The sequence below is a fragment of the Habropoda laboriosa genome, unplaced genomic scaffold (assembly GCF_001263275.1).
Source record: "Habropoda laboriosa isolate 0110345459 unplaced genomic scaffold, ASM126327v1 scaffold40, whole genome shotgun sequence".
In the NCBI taxonomy this organism is placed as follows: Eukaryota; Metazoa; Arthropoda; class Insecta; order Hymenoptera; family Apidae; genus Habropoda; species Habropoda laboriosa.
This window is the reverse complement of record NW_017100231.1, coordinates 1247697-1270761: the sequence shown is the minus strand read 5'-3', so window position 1 is coordinate 1270761 and position 23065 is coordinate 1247697. Positions and strand designations below refer to the sequence as shown.

At 39.9% G+C, this 23065-nt stretch overlaps 1 protein-coding gene across 1 annotated transcript in view; it reads left to right on the top strand.

Moving 5' to 3' along the window:
* LOC108571532 (fat-like cadherin-related tumor suppressor homolog) overlaps positions 1–23065 on the top strand; it is a gene marked incomplete at its 5' end in the record, with an annotated part of 96836 nt that overhangs the window by 4841 nt on the left and 68930 nt on the right. The window contains 1 exon segment of the mRNA XM_017933592.1: positions 20338–20399. Coding sequence (XP_017789081.1) covers positions 20338–20399 — 62 coding nt within the window.

Genomic DNA, 23065 nt, shown 5'->3' with positions numbered 1-23065 from the left:
GGAAAGCGACGTTCCCGGGCGAAACGGTTTTTCCGCCAAAAATCGCGGTAGAAGGGGAACGTCGTAGGGGTACGTTCGAGAACAGTCCTAATTGGCGGGGAGAAGAAACGCTCTCGTCAAGGGAAGGTTTAAAACGGATAGCTTGTGGAAAAATAGTGTGTGTGGGAAACGAACTTTGCGTGAGAAAAGTATATTGAAGGAGCGTTGTTGAAAATAGGACTCGTGTCCGTGTAGAATACATTATTAGTTATTTATTAGAATTAAAACTGTCTCGTCTCTCGCCTTTATCATCTGATTCCGCCAAACCTCTCTCCATCCCAGACTCTCCTACATATCTAACATTCTAATCTGATATTCTAAATAATATTCTTCACTGTATTGGAAAATTAGTATACGCCGACTAGCTCATTCTGAAGGAATCTTAAAAACACTGTTTATGGTATTAACCCTTTTATGAGCCATGGCTAAGAGAGGGCTAATCGCTCAACAACTTTATTTTGAAAAAATTTCAAAAACAGTATCTATAGTGTTAACCCTTTTATGACTCATGACTAAGAGAGGGTTAATCACCACCAACTTTGAAATCCTCGAATTTCTCTTCTCATTGCAAAATTCAACCCATTACTTTGAGGTGGGTGAGGAACATCGTTACCCTGTTTTCACCTCAATTTATTAAAGTATAAGTGTATGGTCGTACAGGCGTACAATTGGTCCAGAAAATACGATCGTTTATTTTGTTACTTGTCCCGGCGGCAGCGGTTCGGCGGGTACGTCGCGATGGTCGGTAAAGGAAAAACTGTCCGGAGGTGTAGGCGTACTGGGTTTTTATATTGTTAGGAGTAGCGATAGATAAAGATAGAAGTGGAGAAAGTGGTGGAAACGGAAAATTCGTTCGTCCTCGTGCGAACCTGGATGCCTCATGTGCGCTTCTTAGGCTACTCGAGGACGAAGGCAAGTCTTAACTCGGGGAGAGATAAAAGAACGGAAGGAGTTGGAAGAGAGAAAGTTCGCGTGGAAGAATAGGACGAGGTTCGGTAAGGGTTTGTTGACGACGACGTACCCGCCACAACTTAAACATCGATGAGTTGAACGAAAGAAATATCCTAATCTAATATTCGCCTAAATAATATTCTTCACTGTATTGGAAAATCAGTAATACGCTGACTGACTTATTTTAAGGGAATCTCAAAAACACCGTTTATAGTGTTAACCCTTTTACGACTAATCACTCAACAACTCTGCGAGCCCCGAATTTCCCGTCCCACCGCAAAATTCAACCCGTTACTTAAACATCGCTAACTGAAACGAGAGAAAACTCGAAGGAATAAATCTGCTGGTGGATGAAAATGATCCGTGATCGGTCCATTTCGCGCGGTTCGCCACCCCAATTTTCTCCGTGGTGTTCGCGCCGGTTAATTACGGGACGGGCGCGCGGAACGAAAGTCTCTCGCAATCGGAATTACACATCATCCATCGAGCAACGACCGTGGCCGTGTTCCTTTCCCCCCGTGGAGCGCGGCATCGCCTTTCTTCGGGAAGTTTCGTAAGCGGCCATTTATCCGCAGTCATCTCGAAGATCGATGGGAGGCGGCGCGGAAAATTGCTTACACCGGTAGAAGACGGCTTGTAATTAAAAAGTCGACCGTCCGCTGATTCGTATTCATCAGTCTTTCCGTACCGTGGCAAACTTTCCTCCGAGCTTGAATTGCCGGTCCAGGAATTACGAAAAGATCCCATTTTCTTTTCTTAGACTTTCCAAAAATAAAGAGGGAGAAAGAAAACGAGAAGGAAGGGGGAAAGATGTACGCGAGAACGAACTCGAGGAAAATCGAAGGAGGAAACGAGAGACACGATAGAAGAGCGGAAACGACGGCCAATAAAATCGTATCGGTGTTGTCGAGGGTTCGTAGGGTTATCGGACAATAGTATTCTCGGCTGTTTGATTCATCGTCTGTTCCTGTAGTCTCTTCACGCTGTGATAATTGTGATTGTGATACGCCTTTATGATGCAGATGCGAAGATACGGGGGAGTGGAAGTTTCATGCGAATGTTTGTTAAGAGCCAGAGTGTGATGGAGCTTCAAGTGTGATCGAGAAATTTTCTTAGTCAGAATGATAGGCGTGTGAACGAAGAGTATTTAGTCTAGAGTGCTAGAAGTGTGGAAGAAGAGCGTTTGGAGCGTAGTACTTGAGATTGTGGTGTGAACGAAGGGAGCATGGTCACTCGAGGATTTTATTGGACGTGATTCGATGAATTTCTATTTCTGCAGTTTGTCTGAAACGAGCGGGCAAAATACAAAAATTAAGCGAGAGAAAATATAAAAGTGCAAGAATATGTAGCGAGCAAGATATGTTCGAAAGGAGTTTGTCTAAAATGAGTAGAACGAAGAAATAAAGTGAAAGAAAATATGCAAATTCAAGGATATACGACCTGGAAAATATATGCCAGAATTACTGGGAAAATTAGCTTTTTTAAGTGTCGAAATAAATCTCCGAACCACACACACACGTGGGAACTATCGCAAAATAATACAGAAAAAGCAAAGTGTGCAACGTCAATTTGTAGAGTAAAATAAAGCAGAAAGAGATACGTCTAACTTGTACAGACAATGCAAGTTCATCGAGTGAAAGGATTTTTTCATTATTCCAGTACAAAAAAAAAGCAAGGTAGACAGGAGTACACGTTCGATCGTTCATTATTATTTCGTTTCTTATTTTTCAAACGTGATCACGGTGAATTGTTGCTTGCGGTAAAAGATGGCCGGCCAGCTGGTCCACTGATCGCGTTTTTATTTCATCGAAACGAACCGTGTTTCGGTTGACCGACTGCCTTGGAAATAAATTGTACAGTCCGAGAGTTCTCTCGGCAAGTTTCTTATACTTTCTCTGTATCGCGTGTTTCAACACGCCGTATACACCGGCGATTCACGAAGGTTGCTCGTTGGCTGGCGCGTTTGGATCGAGGCAGATGAAGAGAGTGGACTTTTTTGCTAGGGGGATAACTCGATGCGTGAAGTGGATCCCGGTGTATGATCCTTATTTATGGGAAATCGCGGCGGGATGAAGATGTTGAGAGATGTGCGGTTACCGGTGATCAATTTTAGAAAGGAGCCTTTGGAATTTCTCACGTATTTTTCTTCTTGTTATTCCCGAATTTATCGGATCCTTGGTTTTACCTAACCTTAAATTTTTTTTCTCTGGAATTTGGGAGAAAATACACATTCGGTCGTAGCAGCCTAATAAATTATTCCTCGATTTTCTCGACACTTTGCTGACCGATTATTTTAAGTCGAAAATAGACCGTGAAACCGGCTATTTTTGTGTCTTTGAATTATCTGTTATTCATTTTCTAATGATTTTTAGTAGGAAACTTTTGGATTTCTTCTTTTCTCTTTTTTGGAAATTGTACTTGCATGAAAGGTTGAGTGCATTGGATAGGGCAAAATTGACGAAGAAAAGCTACTTCTTTTATTAGGCAAGTTAATTTGCGATTAGTTAGCAACGTTTGAGTATGAAAACAGGAGTAAATGTTAACTCGGAATTTTTCTAAAAATCTACTATTTCTTTTTAAATATGAAAAAGATCGTCTTTGACAAATGAGTAAATGTTAGCTCAGAATTTTTCTAAGAATCTTTCCAAAAATCTACTATTTTTCTACTATTCTACTGTCAACAAAAAATGTACTACCTATTTCTTTCTAAATATGAAAAAGATCGTCATTGACAAAACCCGTCCCTTGCTTCAAGATCCAAGCATCACAGAGCCCTATCAATTCGTCACCCGGCAATCGCAGAACTGTCAGCTAGCCGGGATCGAAATTCATTTCCGACGATCCCGCGGATATATCCTGATTCAGCCGCGGAAGCCTAGAAGCGCTTACCTTCCAGCTACCGTTCGATTTAACGTGTTCGACGCATCGAATTCCCGCTGGCAATGCCGGATCACCCGATCTCTATACAACCACGCAACGTTCCAACGTAATCTACCACCCTCCTACGCGTTCACTCGAGATTATTACGCATTGTGTCATTCACAGTTACATCGGATAAACAGGCTTACAGAAAAAGGGGGGGGAGGGGGAGAACAATCGTATGTGTTCCAATTTCAACCTATAATCACCGAGTTACGTTAGAAACTAGAGCCCGATCACATTCCGAAATAATCCAAACGTACTGTAGTTTGCCATATTCGTAGTCGAGTGGAGAACGAGTGGGTCGTTTAGCCTGGGAGATCCACAGGCTATTTTGCAACCTGTAAACGTATGCACACGTGTGTATGTATACGTATGTATACTTTCTCCGTCTCGCGAACGCGAAATTGATCGCTGTGATTAGGGGAGCTCCACGCACACCGTATGCGTTAACGTAATCGAGCGGCGATTTGCGAGCTGGCGCAATCGGTTGGCTTTGTGGGAATCGGAAGATGGTAGCGATGGACGATTATATAAATTATCGAACAGCGAGTCAGAGAGGGGGGAGGGGATTACTTGCAGGGAACGCTAAGTGTTTTTCGTTTGGAAGAAAGATGAGCATGGGATGAGGTATCGGAACGAATTATCGGGTCATTAGTGAGTGTGTAATATTGATTGATGTCAGGTGGTGTACGGCTGGTGCTTCGTAGTTTGTAGTTTGTACGTGAGGTTCACTTGGGTTCGAGGAGATGTTGCAAGAAGGACGATGGAGAAAATGTGTACGAATTATAAATGGAGAGATGTACCCGGTAGGAAATGTTTATTGCAATTTTTTCTTGTTTATTTGAAATTTCTGTTGTTGGAATACTTACGAAAGCTGGCAAAAGAGCATAGTTTGCATTTCATTGGTAGTCAGAATAACAGAAAATTTGGGATCATTGTGCATTGCCAGTTGGACCAAAATTTTGCAGAAAATATTTATTGCAATTTTTTAGTTTATTTGAAATTTCTGTTGTTGTTGGAATATTTGTAAAGGTTGGAAAAAGAGAACAGTTTACACTGCATTGGTAGTCGGAATAACAGAAAATTTGAGACCACTGTGCATTGCAAGTTGGACAAGAATTTTGCAGAAAGTATTTATTGCAATTCTTTAGTGTACAGTAAATTCTCTACAAGAGTCAGTAAGTTTGGATTCTACAAGTGACAGTATAGATGGTCCTACGCCTAGGTCTGCGTCATTGCTGCGCCCATGTTATCTCGCTCGCTGTCAGTCAAGCGTGTAACGCTACACCAGTCGGTTTCCTTTACGAGATTACACGGCTCGACAAATCATAATAGAAAAATATAATTTCTTTAATTTTACTTTTTTTCATCTGGAACTTTTTTTAACATGTTTCTGAGATTTTTCTGATGAAAATGATATCAGACACGATATAATTTGAACAACATTTACTTATTAACACGTTCACTGTCGCGCCAGATTTACAGGTTGCTGTCAGGCGGCCACAAGAAAATACATTTTAAGCATAGGATTACAGTATAATGCTTTATAATTTTTTTTTTTCAATTGAAAATAATGTCTAGCTAGCTATGACGTTCAAAATTTTTAGTTGACAACATTTATTTTATTTTAATTATTCTAAACATTTGAGGCACTCACTGATGACCACCATGGCCATACCATATCGAGGAAACAATCTAACGTTAAAACTTATTGAGTGATTAATTTAATTTCATAATATATCGCTTTGGATGAATTACAAAAACAAATTGCTAAAAAATTACATTAAATACCTGTACACATTATCGAATGTAGAGGGAGAGCCACCGTTTGGTTGCCAATTGTTTATCACATAGAGTCGGCCTACCTCCACGTAAAAAAAAAAAATGTAGGGTCGATTCGACAAGTGTCAGTAAAATGTAGGGTCGGTTCGACAAGTGTCAGTAAAATGTAGGGTCGGTTCGACAAGTGTCAGTAAAATGTAGGGTCGATAGCAGCAGAAAAGCTGCTAAACAATTAGAATTAAATGTAACGATAGAAATTATTGCAATAATGCGTAATGCAATTGAAAAATTGAAAGAATCAAAAGAAAAAACGCGAATTCATATCTTTCTCGATTCTAGAGTATAAGAAAATTTGAATAAAATACGCGACGAGAATTGGGGAGAAGCATAAGTTAAACGCGTAAAAATATTCAATAATAAACGAACTAGGGATGAAGCTATTATTTCAATACGCGATGCACTGACTCTAGTATTTACTAAAATTCAAAAATTCTCGTATAAATTCCGAAAATAGATTATTAATTACGGTAAACTACTGAGACGGTTTAATTTAGGGTGGGCATAGTGCACTCGTTCCAAATCAGCTCACAATATACAATAATAAATCAACTAACTACTTAACATGCAATTCATGCAAATTCCTTGGATGGTAAATTATTTGTAAACAAAATAGCAAGTCGTAAAATAAATTCAATATCAGAGAAAATATATGAAAAATTTCAAATTAATTTCAATTGCTCAAAGTCATTTCAATATCCTATTCGACAAGTCTGAAGAAGAACGATGACTAAAATTCAAATGTTTATTTCCCTAAACCTTCAACATAATTTCGAAATATTTTATTCGAAGCGGAGTATTCCAAGTCAGTATCGATAATTGAAGAAATTATTTGATTGTATTTAAAAGAACCGAAAGGAGAATATTTAAAGTCTGATATTAAATGTCTAGCAAGTACCAGTAATTGGTAAAATGATTTATATTTGTTTTAAAAGGAAAATTTCTAATAGGTATTAGTTAAAATGAATTGTTATTCAGTCTATTGTATTGAAATTCTAATTGATTCTAATGTATACAAGTGTTACAAGAAGGCTGAGTGTGTACAGGGTGGACATAGGCTAGCTAGTAGCCCCCGACCACTCTATTCACATCTCAGAACCTTCAGGTCAAAATACGCCGCGAAGTGTCTATGGCCCAGTATAAAGGGTGAATAAATTCGCGGGACATCGGGGGGTCCTTATATGCCTGCGGTACCCTCTCCCCAAAGTCATTAGCAAAATCGTCGGTTAGGTCAGGCGGGAAATTTTCGCGGGAGATTTTCGCGGGAGATTTCCGATATCGTAACACGGTATAATTTATCAATTTTCACAATTTTGTTATAAATTTATACTTCCGACAATTTGTTATAACATTGCATATAACAATTTATACGTTTTTACAATATTCTTCAATGGAAACATAGGTTTTAGCGTTCTCGTTACTTACTCGTGGTTAAATTAATTTCGTAGGGATTAAAAATCAGGTTGACCTGTGGTCGTAGATTAAAAATAACCATAGTACAGCTAAATTTATCGTGTTAAATAATTCTTTTTACACGAATCAACAATGTATTCAACGTTTGTTTGTTATAATATCGTGAAATGAATTATTTGTGCAGTTCTGTGCATTTTCTGTGCAGTTCAACCTAATTTACTTAAATTTACATTGCGAGACAGTATACTGTAACAAGTAGTAACAAGCAAACGTTGAATAAATTCCTAATTCGTATTAAAAAAATTATTTAACACAATAATTTCAGCTTTATTATGATTATTCTTGATAAATGACCACAGGTCAACTTGATTTTTAATCGTTATAATCTTTAAATTCAGTGTGAATAGAGAAAATGTGTAATATAATTTATTTCATGGTATTGTAACAAGCAAACGTTGAATACATTTTTCATTCGTGTAAGAAGAATTATTTAACACGATAAATTTAGCTGTACTATGGTTATTTTTAATCTACGACCACAGGTCAACCTGATTTTTAATCCCTACGAAATTAATTTAACCACGAGTAAGTAACGAGAACGCTAAAACCTATGTTTCCATTGAAGAATATTGTAAAAACGTATAAATTGTTATATGCAATGTTCTAACAAATTGTCGGAAATATAAATTTATAACAAAATTGTGAAAATTGATAAATTATACCGTGTTACGATATCGGAAATCTCCCGCGAAAATCTCCCGCGAAAATTTCCCGCCTGACCTAACCGACGATTTTGCTAATGACTTTGGGGAGAGGGTACCGCAGGTATATAAGGACCCGCCGATGTCCCGCGAAATCATTTACCCTTTATACTGGGCCCTAGACACTTCGCGGCGTATTTTGACCTGAAGGTTCTGAGATGTGAATAGAGTGGTCGGGGGCTACTAGCTAGTCTATGTCCACCCTGTACACACTCAGCCTTCTTGTAACACTTGTATACATTAGAATCAATTAGAATTTCTATTACTAATTATTAAACAAATTTTAACAATTACCGGCACTCGCTAGGCACGTAATATCAGACTTTAAATACTCGACTTCGAACTTCGGTTTAGTCATAATTCTATTAATGTTATAATAACGTATAATTTATTAATTTTCACAATTTTATTATTAATTTATACTTCCAAAAATTTGTTAAAACATTACATATTATTATTTATACATTTTTGCAAGTTTCTTTGACAAATAAGTACGTTTCAACGATCTTATTACTTTCTCGTTGTGAAATCAAGTTCGGAGGATTAAAAATCAGGTTGACCCTTGGTCGTAAATTTAAAATAGCCATAGTGAAGGTGAAATTATTATTTTAAATAAATGTTTCTATACGAATTAAGAATCTATTCAACGTTTGTTTGTTGCAATACCGTGAAATAAATTGTATTATATATTTTCTCAGTTTAGACTGAATTTAAAGTTCGTAAGGATTAGAAATCAGGTTGACCTGTGGTCGTAGATTAAAAATAGCCATAGTGAAGGTAAAATTATTACGTTAAATAATTGTTTTTATACGAATTAAATATTGATTCAACGTTTATTTGTTGCAATACCGTGAAATAAATTGTATTATATATTTTTTCTGTTTACACTAAATTTAAAGTTCTGTTTACATGTTATAACAATTAGAATGTTGACGTTTTGCCGTTTCACGGTTTTTCCTCTGTTAATTATGTGTTTATAAATCATTTCAAACTAAAGCAGCACCATGCCCACCCTTAATTAAACCGTCTCAGTAGTTTACCGTAATTAATAATCTATTTTCGGAATTTATACGAGAATTTTTGAATTTTAGTAAATACTAGAGTCAGTGCATCGCGTATTGAAATAATAGCTTCATCCCTAGTTCGTTTATTATTGAATATTTTTACGCGTTTAACTTATGCTTCTCCCCAATTCTCGTCGCCTATTTTATTCAAATTTTTTTATATTCTAGAATCGAAAAAGATACGAATTCGCGTTTTTTCTTTTGATTCTTTCAATTTTTCACTCTCGTTCTACGAAAGTTTACTTCAATAATAATATTGAAAATTTTTCTGGTGATTTGGTTTAGTAGTTATGTAGTTGTGTATTGCCAGCTCAAATATGAGCTGCTTAATGTATATGCTTAAAATGTATTTTCTTGTGGCCGCCTGACAGCAACCTGTAAATCTGACGCGACAGGGAACGTATTAATAAGTAAATGTTGTTCAAATTATGTCGTGTTTTATGTCATTTTCATCAGAAAAATCTCATCAATATGTTAAGAAAAATTTCGGGATAAAAAAACGTAAAATTAAAAAAGTTGATATTTAAATCTGTTGGCTGTCCCGACTGACGTTTCGTGCTTATCTTTTATTCGCTATCCTTGTCTACGTTCGGCAAACTACAAAGGCGGGCGCGAGGCTCGAAAACGTAGACCTTGACTCTTCGAGTGTCAGGTTTAGCTTCCTTACGGTCTGACACTTGTGGAGAATGTACTGTATTTTTAATTTGTGTTGTTAGAATATTTGTGAAGGTTGGAAAAAGAGAATAGTCAAATTTTCTGTTATTCTGTCTACCAATGAAATATCGAGACCACTGTGCATTGCAAGCTAGAAAACAATTTTGCAGAAAGAAGTTAGCAACTTCAAAAAATCATTTAGTGTCCTTAAAGAGGGTAATCAATGTTTTGTGATTACAGTCTACCGAAACGATGTAAATTACTGCAATCCATAAGAAATTGCTGACTATAGTCTACCGAATTGCTATCGATCCCTACAACATGAATTCCAAATCTACAAAAAATTGCCAACAATTTCAATATTCGCGTAAATCGATAAATAATCCTAAACTTTCAACCTGTACCGTACACTTCGCATCTTACCAGTATTTTATCGAACAATTTCCACGGATGGCTACCAAACGTCGGCAAGAAATATCTCCCGAAATCTGGCACGAATGAAAGCCTAACCCGAAGCCCTTATTACATCCCCAACTTTCCCACATAAAAAGAAACCACTTGCCATCTACATCATTTATCACGGAACACCGCGAGCTAATTCCAGTTTGAAAACCGCTCTCTAAAACTGAAGAACAGCGTCGAAAATCGCATGCACCTTCTACCGCATAATGTTCCCAGTTTCGTTAACGCAATTACGCGCACGTAACGAAGTCATTTCCCCCCATTCGTTCTCTTTCGGTTTGTTCCTAATCTGGGCGGGAAACGGAACGAGAGAGTTTCGTGGAAACTGCTCGCGGTATCGCTTAGGCCTCTGTTCTCGTTTAATAACGCCTCTAACGCGATTTCAACGCGGTGAAAACGCGAATGAGAGAAAGAAAGAAAAAGAGAGAAACGAGGAAGCGTAGCGGAATGACCGCGAGGCGAAGAGGAGAGACGTGATAAACAGCCGCGAGACGAGATTGCGTAAGTTATTGCTGGGGAATCAGCGCGCCGCGATCGCTGGTGTTGCATTTACGGTGAATACGGCCGCATTGTTCTTATTTAAAGAAACACCGGGAATAATAACGGATAACGACGGCGTTTTGGGAACGCTATTGCGGAGATTAGATCAGATACCGAGCTCTCTCGGCCGTGTAATATGTTGCGGCTCGGGGGAAACCTATACGCGGCAACGCGCGCGCGGAACAAGTTAGTCCGTCGTACTATCTGCTCCACATCGCGTTTCTATCGCGAATAGGTTTTTCGGTGTCTGTTGCAACGGGATATTCCAGGAGGAAAATTATTTCTCCGAAATTATTCCGGCTACTTTCTGCAATTTTTTTTTAAAGTTACTTCTAGATTGAAGAGGATGGTTTTGATATGGATGATGATTAAGGAAGTCTTAAAAGTGTTCGGTTAGGCAATGGTGTCTGTTGCAAGGGGATATTTTGCCAGGAAAATTATTTTTCAGAAATTATTCGAGCTATTTTTCTGAATTTTTTTTTAAAGCTACCTGAAGATTGATTGAAGAGGGTGGTTTTGATGTGGACGATGACGATTAAAGAGGCCATAAAAATGTTTGGTTAGGCAATGTTTCAAGGGGATGATTTTTCAGAAATTATTCGAGGTTTTTCCTGAATTTTTTTAGAAAGGTACTCGAAGGTTGAAGAGTGTGCTTTTGATACGAATAATGATGATTAAGGAAGTTTTAAAAATGTTTCGTTATACAATGATGTCTGGTGCAAGGGATTATTCCAAGAGGAAAATTACTTTTCAGTTTTCGAGCTATATTTTCCTGAATTTTTTCTTGAAAGTTACTCGAAGGTTGCAGAGGGCGGTTTTGATATGGGTGATAATTAAAGAAGTTTTAAAACTCTTTGGTTAGGCAAACGATGTCAATTTTTTTGTGGCATAAATATTTGGTGTTTTTAATAGCTTCTGAATACCGAATTAAATTTTGCTTACAGATTTACGAATATTAGTCCGACATTGTAAAATGATACTTTGCAACAATCTAAAAGTACATACAAATTTAACACGAGACACAAAAAGGAGAGAACATTTTGTCCCACAAAAAGGAGTACGATCTGCTGTTAGAATTATGGTAATAAATTAAAAGATATTATTTTAATTATGAATCTTCTTTATTTTGATACGCGAGGAAGGCACGTCGCTATGCAATCAATCAAACAATAATCGGCAAGACGCAGAGAAAAGAAAAACGTATCTGCGTCACCCATACTAAACAGATGGTTACTATGTTATTTCTATATATATATTTATATTAATCTGTTCAGTATGTTGATTATTTTTGCCGTTACTATTACACAGACACATACTCATTTCTCTTTATAATCCAACATCTGCATTTAAAACTCCCCAGTTATGTATAAAATTCTTCCTAAAAAAAGCTTTCACTTTTCAACCTTCTGTTTTTCGTCCACTAACTTTCATAGTTCTCGTTAAATTCAATTAAATCCACTTTTCAATTCACCGCACTTCGAAATTTGTCACAGGAGCTCTGTAAAGTTACATTAGCCCACTTCTCGCGTTCGAAACTTTGCATTCCGGCATTGCTCGAATTCACCTGAATACAACCATCCATCCTATTTTTCCACCAAACACTCGTCGCATCGTTTCCACCAGCGAGGTTCACCCCGGCAATTTCGTTCCTTTTATTCCCATCCCCGTTCGTTCGTTCGTTCGTTCCTTCGTTTAACACCTGTTCGCGCGGAAACTCGGTACAAAAGTCGTACGTCGCGATCGAGAGTGGCCCCGGGAATCGCGTTCACCGGTTTATTCGAGTTTATTCGACAATCGAACGAGAGCGGGTAGTAAGGTCGACGGACCGTCATGACCGAAAATCGAGCCAACCAGGCGCGAATTTCCGAGATCTCGCCGGCATTTGCAATTCAAAACGATACGGAACGTACACGTCGATGGGTGGCAATTGTTTCAATTCCTCATACACGAGACCATTAATGCCCGGGCTCTTGGACACGGTTGTGACTGGTGTGCTCGTTAAATTTCTAGGAATCACGCGGTTTCGTGACTTCCACGTAGGAAATTTTCCCTTTCAAGCTACCACCGGGCAAGATGGTTAATTTGCATACGTAAGTAACAGCCGGCTGTGATAAATTGCCCGCGAGATCTGTGTTTTCGTGTCGGCCTCGTGACGATTCCACGAAAATGCAGGAACGAACTTCTTCTTGTCTACGTGAAGCACTGGGGATTCTGATTAGGTTGCTCTTGTGATGGACGATGTTGCAAATTTTCCGTGGAAATTAGAGTGGAAGACTTGGGTCTGGCTGGTGTTTAGGTACAGAATGATCTAAATTTTTCTTCCATCTTATTTTGCACTTTGAGGCTATTTGAGTTATGTATAACAATTTTGTCGTAACATTCAAGCTAGAGAAGATAATTACGTGACCCATCTTCTGTTCTAACTATTAAGCTAAGCTTCTCCCCGTGCAACGATATAACATCGTCAAATTTACTTATTAGGTCATCTCATAAGTTCCCGTCAATATTTCAATGAAAATCCAAAGTAATCCTGCAGCGATGACATAATGGTCCTACCAAAAGGAATAGGAGGAACTTGTGAAATAAGAAGTGCTTACGTTCCTTTTTACCAAATTTCAAGGTTCCTTGCAACTGTCGATCTAAATTCCAAAATTCGACACGAACTTATCAAACAACCTGACACAATTCCCTCGAACGAATTGATCGCAGACACTCCAAAAGAAGCAAACTCACGTATAAAGAACGCACTAGAAAAATATTCAGGCATATGCACGCAGTTGCAATCTTTCACCGAACCGCGCAAACGTCTCTTTCGCCCCGAAAGAATTCCCTCCGTTTGAAGAAAGAAGCAACACTCTTCACCGTGTCATACCCACCAGCAGGTAGAAACTCGTTCACGCAACCTACATACGCAAGCAACACTCATCACCGTCATCCCGCGATATTTTCACGCCACGAGGCGCCTTCTGAAATCGCAGTCGAGTCACCGCCGCCAAGAATCACAACGCGGCGACCTGCGCTCCAGGATGTGTAGAGGTGTGCAAAAAGAGAGAAGAAAAAAGAAGAAAAATTCTCCCTCCGGGGAGAGGATCTCCGCTGGTCCCGTGGCTTTCCGCGCGGCATTTTTCAACACGGCCCGTCATAAAGCAACCTCCCGACGGGCTTCGAGAGGATGAACGACGTCTCTTGGTGTCCTCGGGGAACCGAGAAATAAATCCAATGTTCCTCGCCGCGGGACTGTGGCTGTCTGGTGGGGACCAGCTGGCACACACGCAATATCGCGAATAGTTTTGATTTCCGATAACGAATTTTCGCGACGACGAGGAGGAGAAGGAGGTGGTGGAGTTGTCCACGCTAGGCGACGCGTTTCACCCGGGTGAACCGACACCGAGGCGTCGTCGACGTGATGAGACCGACAGGATGAGAAACGAAAAGCAATTATTTAAATGCGTTCCACACCGTGGAGCACTCTATTCGTCGTCGCGTTTTTCCCTCCTACTCCAACTCGCTTCAGCTTTTCCTCCTCTTTTTTTCTTCGTTTTTCCGTGCCCTCGTCTTGTTCGCCTTCTTTTTTTCTCTCTCTCGCGGCGACCTTTCACGGGGTGTCGCGAATTTATGTGGGACTTTTTTTATTTGTCACATGGTAGTAAGAGGTGTGGGACGTAATGGTGCTGTTCTTTGATGTTTTGGGCGATTTAGCGAGACTATTGTTGGGAGAATTTTATTGTGGACGAGGTAGTGTTATTGTTTTGGTTGATGTAATGTGTTGACGGTGGAGGAGGGGTTGGCGATTAATTTGGGAATTGTTTGGTTTTAGTTCGGGGAGCGAGAGGTGTGTTAGAAAGTTACTTAGGAAGTTCACTACAATTCTTGTATTTTCAAGGTAAAGGTACACCGAACAGTGTAAAGTTCTATTTGACTAATTTCATCAAATTAAGTTTATGAAATTTTGTTTATTTATGAAGAGTTAAGCAGTAAGGATGCAGGTAAAATTGGAAGAATTTCGAAAAGTGGAGTTAATCGTTCTGGCTTCTGAATGGCTCGTTCATTAAAACCTTGTCAATTGAACAAGAAGTGTAATAAAACTTTCTACCTCACTCGAAATATACTCCACAGTCGTTAACATGTCAGCTGTGTTCACTTTTCAAACAGAAATTGAATCCTTCTAGTTAATAATTAAAAGTGAGTGAGAATTACTACCAGTTACTTCCTCTTCCTCCTTGGAAATGTAAACACACGTGATTACAATACAATCAAAAATGAATAATCCCTAAAAAGAAAATTATCGTGTTCCAAGTATTGACTAAGCACCGACTCGTCTTACACACTCGACAAATGAAGTTAACACTGGAAGTGTAGACAGTGCGCATAGGCGTATAGAAAGCCAATTTTCGTACGCGAAAACAATTCTAATTTCACCTGAGAAAGTCAAGAAAATTCCAATCCTCTATCACCTCGCCGCTTATCAGACTTTCACTCCATTATTCAAGAGCCACGCTAAACGTCCTGCAGCTCTGTATCACCAACCGTACGGGAATCATCTGGAGTTTAAACGCAGCCGAGCGGACCGAGAAAGGCTCGACATCAGGGCGAGACACCATTTTGTCGTTTACATATCTTAGCTTTGACGCGCGTGCATCGTGCTCGTAAATTTTCCAACAGCCTTTTAGACCCACCCTGTACATTTCCCGCGTCAGCCATCCCCACTTTCTCCTCCTTTTTCCCTCGCTTCGCCAGCGATTCCGACGAGAAGAGCGAGAAACGTGGAAGTGTACGTCGCATTGACGAGCACAAAAACAACAACGATCATGCTACCGATCCTCGCGAATTTTCTACTTTCACCTACACTTCTGTCTTAGCTGACCCTTGAATCGCACCTTCGTAGCCATTCGAGTGAATTTTTCGTGGCACTTTTACTCGTCAGAATCGTGTCCATTGAATTCTGCTTTTTAGAAACGTGAAGAATAGTTTCTGAGGGAAAATGCTGCACGAGTGAAGGGGATATTGAACTAGGAGAAGTGTATGATTGTAGAATTCTATATAGAGGGTGCTTCAGAAAAATGAGATAAATGTAGGAAAAAAAACTGTACGAGTGTAGGAAGATGTAGAGCTAGGAGAAAGAAGTGTACGATTGAAGAATTCTATATACAGGGTGTTTCACAGAAATGTGAAAAATGGTTCCGTAGAACAACACTGCACGAGTGCAGAGGATGTGGGGCTAGAAGAAGTGTATGAATGTAGAATTCTATATACGAGGTGCTTGACGAAAATGTGACAAATGGTTGCTGTAGAAAGCAGCTGCACGAGTGTAGAGGATGTTGAACTATGGAAGTGTAGGAGCGTAGAAATCTTTATACAGGGTGCTCAAAAAAATGTTACGATATATCTTATTAACAAACGTATGTTTTAACAAAGATTCTCCGCTAAGAGTACATTTTTCTGCAAAGAAAAAAAGTCTCCGTATAAATCACCCAGTATATTTGTAATTTGCACGCTGCGTACAGATCCATTATCCCAACATCGTTCGTTTCAACTAATTTTTAGACTGCAACATGTTCAAACGTAGCAAGATACTAATTAATCACAAAAGGGGAAGGGCAAAAAAATTCTGGAAATAAATTTCCGCACATTTCAGAATACGCTTCAATTTTCACTCGTAATATTCTCTGTGAAATGAAGCAGCCGTAAAATCATTTCGCGAAGCATCGTTTCGCGGAAAACCGGAATGATAAAGTTTTACAATTAGCGAAGGTTTTTCTTCCGTAATTATACCCAATCACAGTCTCGTTCCGCGCGGTTCGTATCAGTGAAATTTCAACATTTCACGATGTAACTGTAACTCTAATGAGAATTCGCGAGATCGGAAGTTTTGGTGAAATTTCGTTGCACGCGTGCGTGCAAATCGTTCCGTTTCACAGAGGAACGAAGACCAACTTCGCCCTAACCTGATTACTACTTCCGGCCGGAATATAAAATCCGCGCCGTTTGTCGCTGTTACCGGAAGCCGTAGAAGCCGTGTGCAGGATGAAAGAGGAGGAAAAAAAGGAACCGCGACCGCGGTCCAGTGTACCCGGGGCATATTTTTCAGGGGCTTCGTTCTTGTTCCACGACGTTGCTTCCAGAAACGGTCGAAAAGTCCGGAAACCGCTCGTATCCGGTTAAGTCTTCCAGTCGTCCACGTCGAAAACTTCTCCCCGATTTGCTGTCGGACACCGTTGAAATTTTATTGAACCGTGCAGCGATAGGAAGTTCGCGATTTTCGCAGATGGACTTGCGTAGATTTCACAACTGACACTTCTTTTGTGGTAAAAAGTAGGAACGAAACGCTGGTTTCAATTCTTTTACCAGGTGATTCACAAGTAAGTGATCTATTTAACAAAATGATCCTTCGAGGGTTACTGATTACTTGGAAAGATATAACTATTAGGTCACTATTTCAACCTTTTTTTTTACGCTAAATCATTTCAAAATTGTATTTTCTTTTTTTAGATATAGGCATACGAGTTTATGGCAAAGCTAATTATTTTTATTGCTTAAAAATATTGAAGTGCTTTGTGAACGCATACATGAGTCGACAGTCCTCAAAGGGTCACAAAGGGTTAAAAATTGGATTGAAGGATTAAAAATTGAATAAACATCCTAAATATATAATTGAAAATAAGTTAGTCAATTTTTGGACGATGAAGCGACTTATGTGTTTCCCTATTGTTATATTATTATTGTTTTTTTTTCTTTTTTAATCGTATTTTAAAAGGCGGAAAATATGAGATATAGTGGATATGGAATTTGGGGTAAGTTAAAAAATAGACGAACCCAAAACTGACGACTTTCTCTAACAATTTCTTCAAGGCTTCTGACAAACATCGAAGAATAAAAAATTCTCTGTTCACCTGCCACAAACTTACATTAAAAATTCACACTTTGCAATACACTAAGCTTCACATAAACCCAATAATAGCTCAATTCGCTCGAATTGCGCTTGAAACGAAACTCAAAGAAAAGAAAAACCACCAACTTCTTACAACTCAAACCTCTCATCGAATCCTATTTTAATTACCCTTCATTCTCGCGAGTAATTAATCTTCCCCCTTTATCCGCACCGTGGAATCAATCGAAGGAAGCGGACAGCCGTCCTTTCAGTCTTCATCCGTGCCGAATTTCTTCCGCTTCCCACGATGCTGTCGTTGGAAAAACGACGAGGCGAGGTGGGGAGCAATTTGCCGCGAAATTGTTACGGTTCTCCGCGACGAACAGAGGGCCGAAACCCAATTACCAACGTCGGCGTTCCTCGAACGCCAGCGATCGTAGCCCGACCGCCAGACAATGCCCGCCGAAACTCACCCTTCTTTTTTCTCCTCCCTCCTCTCAATTATTTTTCGACGACACTCGTCGAAAGCACAGGCGGATGCGCGAAACGCTGCTGGCGACCACGGGTCTTTTCGAAAAGCGTTCGCCCGTGGCTGGAAATTGAGCCGCGACGACTATCCTCGTCGTCGGTCATCGTTAGTCGCCGAATTTTCGCCAGGTGCGTCACCCCAAAATAGATATTCCCGTGAAAGGGAATAACACACGCGGTGGACCGTCTGCCTCGAACACTTCGAATCACTTTCCACGTTTGAAAAAATTGTGACTTAGGTCAGGAAAGTTGGGGATGCTATTTAATAAAATTTCAGGTTTTAGACGATACTGTGCTTTCACTGTGCTTTTAAATTCATTTTACTCGGAATTCGATATGGAATTTTTGGATTTTTTGAAGTTAGAAAGAAATTACTTAATTTTCTGCGTAGCATAATTTTGTAGATTTAGTTTTCTACGAAAATAAAAATTGTGACTTAGGTTTGGAAGGTTGGGGGGCTGTTTGAAAAATTGTCGTGCACGAAAATTTCAGGTTTTAGACGATACTGTGCTTTCACTGTGCTTTTAAATTCATTTTACTCGGAATTCGATATGGAATTTTTGGATTTTTTGAAGCTAGAGAAAAGTTATGTGGGATCAGAAATATAAATAGATATTTATTAACAAAATATAAGAATAACTATGATACATTGGGCTTTGACACACGCTTCTTCGATTCACGCCTCTCGACTTTTTCAAACACACTGCCCTTTCATCCCTCGCACGCCGTACTTTATAGCCAGGCCCTTCGTGAGCCTCTCCTGTTTGAAACATTTTCAAAAAAACCAAACGTTCACGTACACACCTCTCAGTGTCTTCAAAGGGAGTAATGAATTTTTTACTACCGTACAATCTACCGGAACGAGGTAAATTGCTACTTACGATTGGGAAGAAATTGCGAGGTATTCATGGAAATTGACCGAACAGCTTGAAAAAACGAAATTGATCTTCGTTGCTCGAAATAAGAGTGTATCCTTTAAAATTAAGTCTACCCTACAGTCTGTTCCACAAGAGCGTGGACGCGATATCTCTGTGAAAATTAGTTCTTTCTGTAAAAAATTTTATATACATCGAAACTACGTCTAATAAACTAATACGCGTTCAATTAACAGCGTGTCCAATCTCCACCATTAGCGATTATTGCCTGACAACGTCTAGGTATACTTTCGACCAATTTCTTGGTACATGAGAGTGATAGAGACCTCCATGTTTCTCGAATGGATGTTTAACGCGTCTTTGGACAATTGGATTTTCATAAACAGACCAGGCACATCTGATACTTCAAGCCGAAAAAGATGCTTCATCGCTGAATACACCACTCCAATCGCGATCAACTTTTTCGTGTGCCCACGCCAGCCGACTTTCGTCGTGTTTCCTTGAAAGCAACGGTTTCGATAATGTACTGCTCCATCAGACATTATTTTCTGTCAAGCGACCTTTTAATGTCAAAATCCCTATATTTATGCCCTTTTCACCAAAAAAGCTTGCCCTTTACGCAAGCAAAATGTTGGATTCCTTGAAAATAGCCGGAAGATCACTTTATCTTCCCTTTTCGTGGTACCAATCTCGATCAGGGAGGTCATCGACACATTCAGTTTCTTTATATCGTTGTATCTACTTATTAACGAATTCACGAGATTAATGCATATATTTTTCTGCATTTTTAACACTCATTTTTCGCCCTTTTGGGTGATAACACAAGAAGACTGCCTCGAAACGTGTGGCGTACACGGCACTCATCTCGAAAAGGTTAGCGTAACCTTTAAAGCTAATGCGTAACAGAGGGAACTTCATATTTTTATGCTAACACAATCTCTCCCTCAATTGACCTCAAGTTTCGAAAATATCGCGTCCACGCTTTTGTGGAACAAACTGTATTTACCGAACGAATAAATGAAGTTGTCCAACGTGTGGAATTCGTGTGATTCATGCGCAAAGATACGTGTGTGAGAAAGAAAAGGGGCAAAAAGCGAGGGGAAAATGTGGACTGGAATGAGAAGAATGAAGAGATGAGTTTGGAGGGTTCGACTGGGATCCGGTGAAATCTGAAAAGCTATAATTTCGCGAGGATCGTGGACATCGGGCTAATCTTTGTCCCGCTAATTGAGGCCTTTTCATTTCTCCGCAAATTGCCGCCGAAGAATTGTTCGCCGATTTCCTCGACGGGCGGCTTCGGTTTACCACTCTATATACCCCCGGACGATAAAACGTCACAGCCCAGAAACCTTAATTGAAACACCGTTTAATCTGGATTTATCGAGGTCGATGATCTAATTCTCAATTCGATTATGTTTCAGGGCTGATCACGACCAGCGGACGGAAGCTCGATCGGGAGAACCAGGCGGAGCACGTTCTCGAGGTGAGTTTGCATATAAATTATTGTTCGTGAACCGGGGGGAGAAAAAATATATATATCGAAGTTCAATTGATCGCCATGAATCAGCCGTTATTTCTGGCTGTTCCGGGGGATTTTTTTTTACCGTAACGGATCGTTGTCTCGCGATTAATTCAGCTGGTCACGTTAGGGAAATGGAACCAGACGTTCAGTACCGGTCTTTAATTAATACTGTTTCATTTGCAATTTAATTTTGCTGAAATTATTTTTGGAAATTGATGTGAAATTGGGCCTGTAGTACTCGTTGGTTACCTGAGAGATGAGAAAAGTCATCTAAAATAAGGGAGATTATTTTGAAAATTAAAATTGTGTTTGATTTTTTTGTTAACGAATATTGAAGTTTGTGAGAGAAGGTAGCAAATTAATTTGTATATACATATGGTATTAACAGGGAAACTATTGAATCTTTTGATTTCATAGTGAAACTTTTACTTGCAATTGAATTTTCGTAAAATTATTCTAGCTTTTTGGAAATTGATGCAAAATTGGGCTTGTAGTGTTCGTGATTGCCTGATAAATAAGAAAAACTCATCTAAAATAAGGCAGATTATTTTGAAAATTAAAATTTGTTTGGTTTTTTGTTAACGAATACTGAAGTTTGTGTGTATTAGCAGGTAAATTACTGAATCTTTTAATTTCATCCTGAAACTTCAACTAATTATTTCCACCCCGTTCCCTAATTGCTAATCCTAAGACTGTCATTTGTATTCTACAAATTCAGCCAAATTTCACCCCTCGACTCGACCACATTTCCAAGACCATTACACACTCTTATCTCGCATCTTTCAGCAGTGAAACCACCCTTCCCCGGTCTCTCTCAATCTTCCCAAACCCCTCCAATTTGCGTCAAACACCTGCAAAACTTCCTAACACTCTGTGTGGAAAATCGAGAAATTCTCCCGAAACAAGAAGCAACTCTCGCCAATTAATACATCAAAATCTGAACTCCCACTTTGCTCGACACTTGCACGCGACAATCCCGTCGTTTTCACGCTGCGCACCGACACGAGGCAGCCTCCTTAACCGTTCCCAGATCTCAGAAGAGAGAGAGTGTTGACGAGACACCGTAGCCGGCTTAGCAGTTCTACGACTCGTAGGGTAGCTTCAGTGAAATAATCACCTTACGCTAAGTATAATCGCGCGTCGATGTGTACCAGGTCGCATAGTTGGCGCTTTGCAGCGCGAACTCCGCTTAGGTTAAGTCGTATTCGTCGAATCAGACGAGAATCGTGAATGGACCACGTCGAATTTCCCCGGATCGCGGTAAAACACCGCCGCAAGATCCTCGTTCGAGCAGATTTCTTGGATACGCTCTGCTAATTGCTGCAACGAAACTGTTAGATCACTTCCTAAGTTCTCGTCGAACGCGAGATGTATCTCGGTGAAAAATGGAAAATTCGAAGGTAAATTTATGGTGTAAATTGGGTAGGAATTTATGGAACGATACTTTAGTTGCTGCCTTCTGACGTCTTGGAAGTTGCTTTAAATGGACGAAGTTGTGTTTGCGGGAGATATTGAATTTTACGGGAACCGCGTTTCTAGCAGTGAAATAAGCTTCGTCGCGATAATTGATTGCGAGTTGTGCATTTAAATGAAGTAGATTTGAAAGTTCCTCTGGAAATTTCTACCGTCTTCAGCAGAACATAGTAACAGAGGAAGTGTAATACAAGCGCAACCGTGTGTGCAGAGTGCAGACTTTTACGGCATGAAAATGTTGCTACGTACTTTCGTATGCTAATTGTTACGTCCCGTGAAATCCGGGAATTTCCCTGGTAAAAATTCGGATAAAATCCGCAGACACTGGGGACATTAGTATTCGCGCCGAAGAAACAGAAAGAAATTCTCGAAATGAGATTCTCCGAAAGCCGAAACTTCGTTTGTTCCGGCTCGTTAAAAGACACGAGTACGCAGCCGGTTATGGTTAAACAACATCGAAAACTGGTAGAATTCTTATCCGGGACATCGTTGCATGGTTCGTTTCACAGGGAACTGTGAAAACGCTGTTGCATTCTCGAAACGATGTTTCTTTGCTCGTTCGCGTGTACGAAACATGGGAAAAGGAGGAAAGAGGAAGAAGAGACAAGGTGTCGAAGATTAAATCCATTCACAGGAGAAATGTTCGGAAACGTTCGATGGGAAGGTAGTCGTTAAGGTAAATCGAATTTCCTAACGGCGTGCTAAGGCTAACAGGTGATAGGTCGATTACCGATGCACCCTTCCTACCTTTTAGTTTCACCCTCTTCCCTCGAGGAATCGCATCCCTTCTATTCCTTCCTTATGTCCCCACACCCTCGCCACTTTTCCGCGTCCCATAATATTGTCAGACTGGAAATGAGGAAGAAAATCGCATCCTCCCGAAGATTGAAAAGTAAAATGAGGAGAATCTCCTGTCTCGAGCGCGCGGTGAAAGCGAGAGGACCTGCTTTAAGGGTGTCGTTCCTCCGCAGAAACACCGGGGGAACTTTGCTCCTCTCCTGAGAGAGAAGAAAGGAACCGGGGGCTGTCAGAAAAAGGGACCAGAGGGAGAGAGAGAAAGACAGAGAAAGAGAGAAAGGGACCAGAGGGAGAGAGAGAGGAAGACAGAGAAAGAGAGACAGAGAAAAACAGGGAAAGAAAGATAGAGAGGATGG